At 35.3% G+C, this 12,512-nt stretch overlaps 1 protein-coding gene across 1 annotated transcript; it reads left to right on the top strand.

Annotated features, from left to right (window-relative positions):
* The first annotated feature begins 1,281 nt into the window (after positions 1 to 1,281).
* On the top strand, positions 1,282 to 12,512 carry LOC102803868 (BAG family molecular chaperone regulator 1-like). The gene is made up of 6 exons (XM_085492001.1): positions 1,282 to 1,381; positions 2,161 to 2,292; positions 2,596 to 2,678; positions 3,647 to 3,760; positions 11,181 to 11,288; positions 11,902 to 12,512. Exons 1-6 carry the CDS (start codon positions 1,339 to 1,341, stop codon positions 12,031 to 12,033), a joined length of 612 nt encoding a protein of 203 aa, XP_085348127.1. The 5' UTR covers positions 1,282 to 1,338; the 3' UTR covers positions 12,034 to 12,512.

The following is a 12,512-nucleotide window of genomic DNA, read 5'->3' as shown; positions in this document are numbered from 1 at the left end:
ATACCGTATTGTATATCAAGGTGTCATCATATCGCAAGTAGTACCATCACATTTTAATGAAACTTCTCACATATGTGCTCCATTCCATGCATATTAATTAGCAAATATGCATAATAATTTTTCAAGCACTAATAACATTTCAGTGAAAATTGGTACAGAGATGCTCTGTAACATTGTGCAGAATCATTAGTTTTATGTTAAAATCTGTGCATACTAAATAACAATATGCATAATAATTAGTCAGTGTTGAGCTTTTCCATTGTGCTCTAAAAAAACCAATCATTTGATTTTAATAAAAATTTTGGTAAATAAATGCTGTAAGGCAATGCAACAACAATATTTGGGTTCAAATATATCCATAAAATTACTTCAAGGGCGGCAGTCATCGTGCCGCGACCTTTTTTATATGGGACTCACAGCGACGTATACAACGTGTGCAAAATACATTGTTTAATTACATGAAATTCGAACCTGTGCTGTGTGACGACTACCACGCTTTAACTTTTTGAATGATTTTATTTTCATTTTTCCATTGAGTTTTTAAGAACTAAACTTCATATTCTAATGAAACTTGCCTAGTTGCCCAAACAATGCACAGACCTATTTAAAAAAAATTAGTTTGAAATCTGTGCATAGTAATTCCCTAATTTGCATAATAATTAACTATTCACCCCTATATCTCAAAAACGAATTCGTACATTTCAATACGACTTGATATATAAGAGCCAGGAAACAATGCTGACTACTTAATTAATTTTAGATCGAAATTCATGCACACTATCTACCTAAATGCATAATATGCATAATCATCACATTTCAATGACATTTGGTACGAAGAAGCTCTGTGATAATCAATAAGCAAGGTGAATATTGAAAAGCAACTATGCATATTATCTAATTTTAGTAGCAAATTTCTGATTTCAAAAATCAGATTTATATTCATTCATTAATTCATTGCTGTCTTCACTAATCTACCAAGAATAGAAGCTACACAAATATAGTCTTGTTAAATAAATTACATAGCTTGATTCTGATGTTAATAATATTAGTTAAAACAAAATTGAACTAGTGGAAGAGGTGCTTTGGAATAAATCAGACTGCAAATTTATTTTCTACAAGTATTAAAAATGAATATTGTGGATCACACTTTTTTTATGTTGTGCTTCTCTAATAGCAGACCAATATTCGTCTCCGAGCCTCTTTTTGAAATAATAATCTCAACAAGCAAGGCGCCCTCCGTCAGTATGAATCACATTATCTTGTTTTGTTAAATCTGTAAGGCGCCCTCTGTCAGTATGAATCAGATTTCTCTTGTTTTGTTCATTGATATTTTTCAAAATGGACGCTTCCACGCAGAAGCTGTCGGTGACTCTGATACACGGTGAGTAGTACGCGTATTGAGAAATGCATGAGTAATGAAAATACACAAATTCAGAAAATGTGGACATTACTACATTGAATATTTTCAACATATTCGTTTCATGCCAGTGTATCATTGATTTTAATCAATAATTTATCCTGGGTACTTTACCAAACCTCTTGTAAACAGTCTGCTGCAATGCTGTAAATTACGACACGAATACAGACATACCAAATAATACAATCTCTGGCAAGGAGTCCTATGTGACTGCTAGAACCCTCGAGTTGTCAATTTCACTGTCAAAACAAATATGGAGCCAGCTGAAGAACAAGTTTATTTCAGACATCTCCCAGACTGAGGGCGCCTTTGATAAACTTCAAGTTGGTTGGTGGTGGCATTTTGATATCTTGAAAGATCTAATTCATTGAAATTTGAAAACGAGATGGTGAGGTGTTTTATTTATCTTATTTTTTGGAGGGGACTGTTATCTCTTACTAAATTATGTCTTCAGGAAAAAGATGTATAACAGCTGTCACAAGAACACAGCAAAGTAAGCACTCGGGCAGTATGGGTTTGCATTGACCTCTGCATTGCTCGAAGCGATCACTACTTCCTTCATGCATACTGCGCTATATTCTCATAATAACCTCATAATATCACAGGTTAATATTTCCTCTTCGTAATTAGTCCACTGCACCCTATTTTCATTTATCTAGTCAAAGTATGGAGACATTTTCAGTGAACTTCACTGCATTGTTTTGTCAAGTTGCAGCTATGATATAATTCTTCATATTTTCTAGGTTCTGTTAAACATAAATTAGATGTAACTAAGTTTGATGAGTCTTGTGATGAATTGATAGTCTTGGATGTTCTAGAGTCTGCTAAAGTATTGACTGGTGTTCCGATACACGCACAGAAACTAATCTGTAAAGGTATGGTATACTGAAACTTGTCATTTTGTGGAAAGTTTTCTTGTAACTTACGAAGTAAATAGCACTATGAACAAAATTCAATAGTTACAGTGATTGCATGTTAGAATCTGGTGGTTATTATGGTCCATTCATGTCAGTAATTTTTTGTAAGAATTAAACTTCAGACCTGGACATCATGCATTTGTAGATCAGAGTGTCTAGCTGTGTTAAAATGTTGATGTAATGCCCATCAATGTATTCATTATAGACACTTTTACATTGTACTTGTAACGTCTTAGATTTAATATTTTGATTTATTGTCAGGGAAATCTTTGTCTGATCCGCACCAAACTTTGAAAGATGCAGGAGTTAAGGCAGGGTGTAAAGTTATGATGATTGGAAAAAAGGTTTGTTTGTTTGTTTACTACTTAATTTACTTGTTTCAAAGTGTCAAGCTTGTCCCACACCATGTTCATATTGGTCCTATGCGACAATAGTGTGTTCAAAATCGGTTCCAGGAACAGGGGCGCAGTGCCCTCATGCCATGGCCATGTGCCCCCTTACCCTGTGGAGCAGATCATCTGGCAACCATAAAACTCTGATTGACCAGGGATCACATTGGAAGGAAGCCATAGAATGCTTCATTTTAACCTAGAATTATCAAAAACTCTACACCCTGGTAGGGAGAACCCTATCTCCCCCACTTGGTGGCGCCGCTGAATTGCAGTGCTTCCTCTTGCTGTTTTTTCTGGAAAAACCCCTGGGTTCCATGTGACAATAACAAAAGATGTAAAATACATTATTTGCTTCACAAAATTTGGTGTGGTTACTGTGGTGCTTTAAACATATAGAATCCTAAATACTAACTGTGCCAATGGTGTTGGTGTTCATTCCCTGTAATTAATTGACATTTCCATTCAATTGTGCGTGAAAAGACGTGGAAATTCCTGTTTGCAAGCTTGAAAATTTTTTTTCACTGTTTCTATGTTTTAATTGAGCAGAACAAAATGAATTAAAAAATATTTGTTTTCACCTATGATAATATAATACGCTTTGTTCCTGTAGTGTATTCACTATAATAGCCTTTTCACCACCAATTCCCTCTTTTCATCACAAATTCACAAAATAGTCCCATTTATAGTCTGCACTTTTCTTTAGAAGATTGGGACAAAAGTATCCAAAATGTTTTAGTAAAACTGACTCAATTTTTGTCTGTTGCCTCCAAAATTAAGATTCATTTCCAGAAATATTGAAGAATGTAAGAAAAGAGTGCAGAAAAATTTGGACAAGGAAGTCTGGTGGTGAAAAGGTTTAAGCTTTATGTATTTATAATTATTACTTTGGTTCAAATCCAATGCACATTTTTATTCGACAGACTAACCCGGAAGAAGAAACCAATATTAAAATGATTGCTGATGAAGAGAAGAAGACACGAAATTCTGAAAAAAATCAAAATGAAATCATATCTGAAGTTGATGGGATAGAGAAGGTAATGTTGCTATTGTTATTATTGTGATTATTCTTCCTTTTTCTACAAACAACTATATTGATTCTACTTTGTTTTCTCAGAATGCATTTTCACTACTCTCACTGTTTTTCATTATGTTTGGGCTACACTCACATACACACACAAAACAATACACAAAAGAGCTGTGAACAAAAATCATAATAATACTACACACAATATACACTATGGTATTCACAAAATGCACTGATACAAACAAGATATGCTATGGTACTCACTTGATACACTATGGTCACACAAGATACACTATGGTACACACAAGATACACTGGTACACACAAGATACACTATGGTACTCACTTGATACACTATGGTCACACAAGATACACTATGATCACACAAGATACACTATGGTACTCACAAGATACACTATGGGCACACAAGATACACTATGGGCACACAAGATACACTATGGGCACACAATATACACTATGGTATTCACAAAATACACTATGGTACTCGCAAGATACACTATGGTACTCGCAAGATACACTATGGTACTCACAAGATACACTATGGTACTCACAAGATACACTATGGGCACACAATATACACTATGGTACTCACAATATACACTATGGTACTCACAAGATACACTATGGTACTCACAAGATACACTATGGTACTCACAAGATACACTATGGTACTCGCAAGATACACTATGGTACACACAAGATACACTATGGGACACACACAATAGACTGTGGTACACACAAGATACACTATAGTACTCACAAGATACACTATGGTCACACAAGATACACTATGGTCACACAAGATACACTATGGTACTCACAAGATACACTATGGTACTCACAAGATACACTATGGTACACACAAGATACACTATGGGACACACAAGATACACTATGGGACACACAAGATACACTATGATACTCACAAGATACACTATGGTCACACAAGATACACTATGGTACTCGCAAGATACACTATGGTACTCACAAGATACACTATGGTACTCACAAGATACACTATGGTACTCACAAGATACACTATGGTACTCACAAGATACACTATGGTATTCACAAGATACACTATGGTACTCACAAGATACACTATGGTTCTCACAATATACACTATGTTACTCACAAGATACACTATGGTACTCACAAGATACATTATGGGCACACAATATACACTATGGTACTCACAAGATACACTATGGGCACACAATATACACTATGGTATTCACAAGATACACTATGGTACTCGCAAGATACACTATGGTACTCGCAAGATACACTATGGTACTCACAAGATGCACTATGGTACTCACAAGATACACTATGGTATTCACAAGATACACTATGGTACTCACAAGATACACTATGGTACTCACAAGATACACTGGAACAGATAATATACACTATGGTACTCACAAGATACACTATGGTACACAGAAGATACACTATGGGACACACAAAATAGACTGTGGTACTCACAAGATCACAAAAATCAAAATGAAATCATATCTGAAGTTGATGGGATAGAGAAGGTAATGTTGCTATTGTTATTATTGTGATTATTCTTCCTTTTTCTACAAACAACTATATTGATTCTACTTTGTTTTCTCAGAATGTATTTTCACTACTCTCACTGTTTTTCATTATGTTTGGGCTACACTCACATACACACACAAAACAATACACAAAAGAGCTGTGAACAAAAATCATAATAATATTACACACAAAATACACTATGGTATTCACAAAATGCACTGATACAAACAAGATATGCTATGGTACTCACTTGATACACTATGGTCACACAAGATACACTATGGTACACACAAGATACACTATGGTACACACAAGATACACTATGGTACTCATTTGATACACTATGGTCACACAAGATACACTATGGTACTCACAAGATACACTATGGTACTCACAAGATACACTATGTACTCACAAGATACACTATGGTACACACAAGATACACTATGGTACTCACAAGATACACTATGGTACTCACAAGATACACTATGATTCTCACAAGATACACTATGGGCACACAAGATACACTATGGGCACACAATATACACTATGGTATTCACAAGATACACTATGGTACTCGCAAGATACACTATGGTACTCACAAGATACACTATGGTGCTCGCAAGATACACTATGGTACTCACAAGATACACCATGGTACTCACAAGATACATTATGGGCACACAATATACACTATGGTACTCACAAGATACACTATGGTACTCACAAGATACACTATGGGCACACAATATACACTATGGTATTCACAAGATACACTATGGTACTCGCAAGATACACTATGGTACTCACAAGATACACTATGGTACTCACAAGATACACTATGGTACTCACAAGATACACTATGGTACACACAAGATACACTATGGGACACACACAATAGACTGTGGTACACACAAGATACACTATGGTACTCACAAGATACACTATGGTCACACAAGATACACTATGGTACTCACAAGATACACTATGGGACACACACAATAGACTGTGGTACACACAAGATACACTATGGTACTCACAAGATACACTATGGTCACACAAGATACACTATGGTACTCACAAGATACACTATGGTACTCGCAAGATACATTATGGTACTCACAAGATACACTATGGTACTCACAAGATACACTATGGTACTCACAAGATACACTATGGTACTCACAAGATACACTATGGTTCTCACAATATACACTATGGTACTCACAAGATACACTATGGTACTCACAAGATACACTATGGTACTCACAAGATACATTATGGGCACACAATATACACTATGGTACTCACAAGATACACTATGGGCACACAATATACACTATGGTATTCACAAGATACACTATGGTACTCGCAAGATACACTATGGTACTCACAAGATACACTATGGTACTCGCAAGATACACTATGGTACTCGCAAGATACACTATGGTACTCGCAAGATACACTATGGTACTCACAAGATACACTATGGTACTCACAAGATACACTATGGTACACAGAAGATACACTATGGGACACACAAAATAGACTGGTACTCACAAGATACACTGGAACACATAATATACACTATGGTACTCACAATATACACTATGGTACACACAAGATACACTATGGGACACACAAAATAGACTGTGGTACTCACAAGATACACTATGGTACTCACAAGATACATTATGGGCACACAATATACACTATGGTACTCATAAGATACGGCAGGACTCCAGAAGACGTACCTACACTTTATGCAATTTTTTTTAATTATGCTAATTTATTCATGACGTAGCAGTTTCTGTGCTCATGAATATTCATTAATTTGTGGGTCAATACATTTTAAAAGGGGCAATATTTTATTTTTGGGGGAAGAGTTAGAAAGGGGGATCAGTAATCATTAGGAGGTCAATACAAAAGAAGGGACCCATTTGGAGAGCAGTCACGCTCCTTGTGTCTGTTGTTGACCTACAGCTGTCAACTGTGTTCGTTCTTCGTCGACTTCGACTGGCTTCCATGTGAGGTAGTATTCTTGTGTTCTGTTTTTCTGACTTCAGTTTTTGAATCCGCTGTTTATGTTTTTAACATCTTTCATGTCTTTTGTAGGAGTGTCCAATTCGTGATTCGAACTTGCGATCTTTGAGTTCCCAGCGCACTGTCTTGTCCACTGTACCACGAGTGTCTTCACACAAGAGATAGGATTTAAGTCCTATTCATAGGAGCACTGTCTTCACTAGCATTCAAAAATCTAACTAAACATACTGGATTCGAACCAGCGATCGCTCACATTGCTGACATAGTACAAATCAACTGAGCTATGTGGGTAGTCATGCAAATTGAATAATTTGTTGTCATATTGAGCTTTATTGCCAAATAGTGTTTGCGAGAAAAAGATGGGCAGGCAAGGGAATTGAACCCAGCTCCTCCTGATCACTATGTAGAGAACTGACCCACAAGACCATGATGGATTGACTGGTTGTGTTTGCATTTGATAAGAGTATATACAACATATTTCTATTATTGAGTTACAATTGTCCAAAAAATTGGCATAGTGTATCTTGTGAGTACCATAGTGTATCTTGTGAGTACCATAGTGTATCTTGTAAGTACCATAGTGTATCTTGTGAGTACCAGTGTATCTTGTGAGTATCATAGTGTATCTTGTGAGTACCATAGTGTATCTTGTGAGTACCATAGTGTATCTTGTGAGTACCATAGTGTATCTTGTGAGTACCATAGTGTATCTTGTGAGTACCATTTAGTGTATATTGTGAGTATCATAGTGTATCTTGTGAGTACCATAGTGTATCTTGTGAGTACCATACTGATACTTACTAACACCATTGCAAGTTGTTAAAATAATGAAATAAATATACTGGTATCATTGGATATTTGATTTAATTGTGAAACTTTCTAACAAAATGTTAACTGCTGACTTCGAACCCTCAATCAACAATTCCGCAGACACAGTATAAATTCCACAACACCACAGAAGATATTCGTCTGTTGCCTGAATTGTTTTAGTAATATAGGGAACGCCATCGACACTTTAACAAAACTTACCTTGACTTGGGTCTTGTTTATCTCTTGTGACTGGAAACTGTTGAACAAATTGCTCGTCTTCCAGTTTAAGACGTAAGTTATTTTATTATTTATTTATTCATTCAGTTTTGTATGGTGGAGTTTTGTGAGGTTTATTATTTTTTCGCGACGTTCTTTGCTTACTTGTTTACGGTTTGAGAGATTTCAGTTTATTTGATTTACGTTTTTACGGTAGCTCCGAGCGGGACTCGAACCCACTGTCTTTTTAAGCTAATTTTGTTTTATTTTGATGGCACGCTTGTGTACCACGCCACGACATTGTTCGTTAAGTGGTGTTCATTTTTCTAACTACTCCAGTGTTTCCATGAGTTGAACGGAAAAGTCAAAACGATTGCTCGTTTCTGATTGCTTTGATTCTGGTGAGTGTGTATCTCGTGTGATTCGAACCCATGTCGTTTGTATTGAGCGTTTTTTTATTTCCCATGTTGGCTACGCCGTAATATGCAACCACTTCGCCGTTTTATTGTGATTTTGAGAGTGTTTAATGATGTCTTCCTCGCCCGTCACGCCATGACCCAGTTTCAACCACACGGCCATTTTGCAACAAGTGCGTGACCCTTGGCGTCACCCGACTGACTATATGATCGTTCTGTTCAACTGTTAAGCTAGGATTTATTACCGTTATTATCATTATATTGTCACATGATTTGTTTTATCTTATGTGTAATGTCTTAAGTATCTTTATTGTAATTTGTATATACCAATTCGTATATATCGAGGAAACGACCCCGATTGAAGGTCATGTATTTTGTGACGTCACCAATTCGTGTGTAGGTACGGCTTCTAGATTCGTGCCCAAGATACACTATGGGCACACAATATACACTATGGTATTCACAAGATACACTATGGTACTCGCAAGATACACTATGGTACTCACAAGATACACTATGGTACTCAAAAGATACACTATGGTACTCACAAGATACACTATGGTACTCACAAGATACACTATGGTACTCACAAGATACACTGGAACAGATAATATACACTATGGTACTCACAAGATACACTATGGTACACAGAAGATACACTATGGGACACACAAAATAGACTGTGGTACTCACAAGATACACTGGAACACATAATATACACTATGGTACTCACAATATACACTATGGTACACACAAGATACACTATGGGACACACAAAAGAGGCTGTGGTACTCTCAAGATACACTATGGTACCCACAAGATACACTATGATACTCACAAGATACACTATGGTCACACAAGATACACTATGGTACTCGCAAGATACACTAAGGTACTCGCAAGATACACTATGGTACTCACAAGATACACTGTTACTCACAAGATACACTATGGTACTCACAAGATACACTATGGTACTCACAAGATACACTATGGTACTCACAAGATACACTATGGTACTCACAAGATACACTATGTTACTCACAAGATACACTATGGTACTCACAAGATACACTGGAACAGATAATATACACTATGGTACTCACAAGATACACCATGGTACACAGAAGATACACTATGGGACACACAAAATAGACTGTGGTACTCACAAGATACACTGGAACACATAATATACACTATGGTAGTCACAATATACACTATGGTACACAAGATACACTATGGGACACACAAAATAGACTGTGGTACAATGCACATGAAACCGATTAAATTACACAAAATACAAAATATTTTCTGGAATTTCAAATCTAGTGCTGTCTATGACTTTGTGCAGTTTGACCTAGTTTGCAATGACCCTTCTCATCAATTACTTTCTCCCTAACATTCCATAGCCAAATGGAGATAGCAAATTATTTTAAACATTGCAGGTTGAGTGGGTGTGTTAGTAGGTTGCTTGATGTGTGCGTAGGGGAAGGAGTCTGTTATTACACTATATGTAATTGAAAAAAATGATCATTTAAAAGTCCCATAGTTTTTATTAGGTAAGCTTATTTTCGACTTTTCCATTGAGGCAAAGTTCAGTTGCTCTAACCGTTTCTCTGGCAAGTTTGAAATTTTACCAATAACAAACTTTCTCATCTGTATTTGTGTTTAAATTTCACTTTTATAAGCGTTCTCTACACATAATGTCAAATGTATTTCTATGCTAAAAATAAGTTTTAATTATTCACTAAACAAGAAATACAATGTTTGTTTATGAACGCTTCCTTTGAAAATGTGATTTAAATAGAGCAGAGTTTTATTAATGTTTAGACATCACATGTATGTTTACCTTTTCACCACCAGTTCCTTCTTATCATCACAAATTCACAAAATAGTCCCATTTATAGTCTGCATTTTCCTTCAGAAGATTGGAACAAAAATAGCCAAATGTTTGCAGTGTAAAAACTGAAAAAATTGACTCAAATTTTGTCTGTCGTCTCCAAAATTGGGGTTCATTTCCAGAAATATTGAAAAATTTAAGAAAAAGGGGCAAACAAATTTGGGTGAGAAAGTCTGGTGTTGAAAAGGTTAAATTTAAACTGTATGTCAATTGCATTCATTTTTTTTACATTTTACATTGGTGAATATTCCTCTACAGAGAGTTATAGTGGCTGCTATGAAATTTGCGGCTGACTGTAGACCATCAAACTCAATTTATTATCCCAAAATCACTGACATCTAGCCAAGTGAATACCGTATTTATGTTATTAGAATCACATTTGAATTTCAGTACACCAATAATAGTATAATAGAGTAGATACACCATTCACTTTTAGACTACTTTGACACTAACAACTAGTATATCTGTTATGACACCCAGGGGTTCTTAGAAGATGGTTTAATTAGACAGGCTTGTGGTCAGTTATTGAAAAGACATGCACAATGTCATGAAGAATTTATGAAAACTTTAGAAAAACTAGATGCAATGGTGAGTATCAAGACTATATAAATCCAATGTTGTGACAAACAGAAGTGTCTGCACATCTGAGAAGGTACAATCTTACTACAACTGAAGACAGAATAGCATGCCCATTTCTTGTACATACTAACAATACTAAATCTTGTCATGCACTCACACTCAAGAGTGCTAATTTTTGGTCAAAAAATAAGATAAAAATAATGTTTTTGCCTGTTCTTGACAAAGCATTGACCAATATCATTCAAACTTTACATATAGGTCATACACGATACATTCCATATATTGATAGACACAATTTTACAATCAAAGTGTATTAAGAATGTTTTTCTGGGTCACAATATGCGTTTCCTTGTTCTCGACAACACATTGATCAATTCAATTCACATATAGGTCATACACATATAGGTCATTACTTATATTAGGAAATTCAATTTCACAATCATAGTTTATAAAGTGTCTTTTGAGGTAACACATGTCATTTTTGATTGGATGAATAGGGTGAAAATGACATTTGTGACCAAACCATACATAACATGCACAGATCTGAAAACAAAATTGAAGTTTATGCAAGGGTTTTGACACTGAATTGATGATTTTACATTTTTATGTTTTTACTTTACAGGATATTCCTGAGGAACAAAAATCAGGACGAACGAAGCGAAAAGTTTTAATTCAAAGATTACAGTTATTATTGGATAAAAATGATGATATTAAACTTAGAATAGAAGAAATTAAATCAAAAGACAAAAGATGATCTTACATTGATATCATTTTTAAAACACTTTGAATGACTTTTTCAAATGATTTATAAATATTTAGGCAATCAAGTCTAGATGAGACGACTTGCATGATTGGGTACAGAAGACCTACAGTCACACCATCTACCCAATCATACTCATTGTTTTTGGATCATTTTCTCAATAATGATCACTTTACTGTTATGTTCTATGGGGAGATAGATCTAGTTAAATCTGTTCAAACTGTTTTAATTTAATTCTATAGTTTTGATTCAACTAGAAACTTAATTTTATTTATGTTATTGAGGGGTCAAAGGCAAGAGTTCACTTACTGGCTGTTGTACATTGATTATTTGCATCTGTTGGATTCTTTTGATTGGTTAAGTGATTTTATTCATCATTTTGAATTTACAAATCTGTAAAATACATTCCCAGAATCTTGAAAATGTCTAAAAAAAATAAATGTTAATCTTGTAAATTATTATTCTCTACTCGA

This window comes from Saccoglossus kowalevskii, chromosome 17 (genome assembly GCF_978046115.1).
Source record: "Saccoglossus kowalevskii chromosome 17, keSacKowa6.1, whole genome shotgun sequence".
Taxonomy (NCBI): Eukaryota; Metazoa; Hemichordata; class Enteropneusta; family Harrimaniidae; genus Saccoglossus; species Saccoglossus kowalevskii.
Note: the sequence above shows the minus strand (reverse complement) of the source record. Positions and strands in the feature narration are given on the sequence as shown.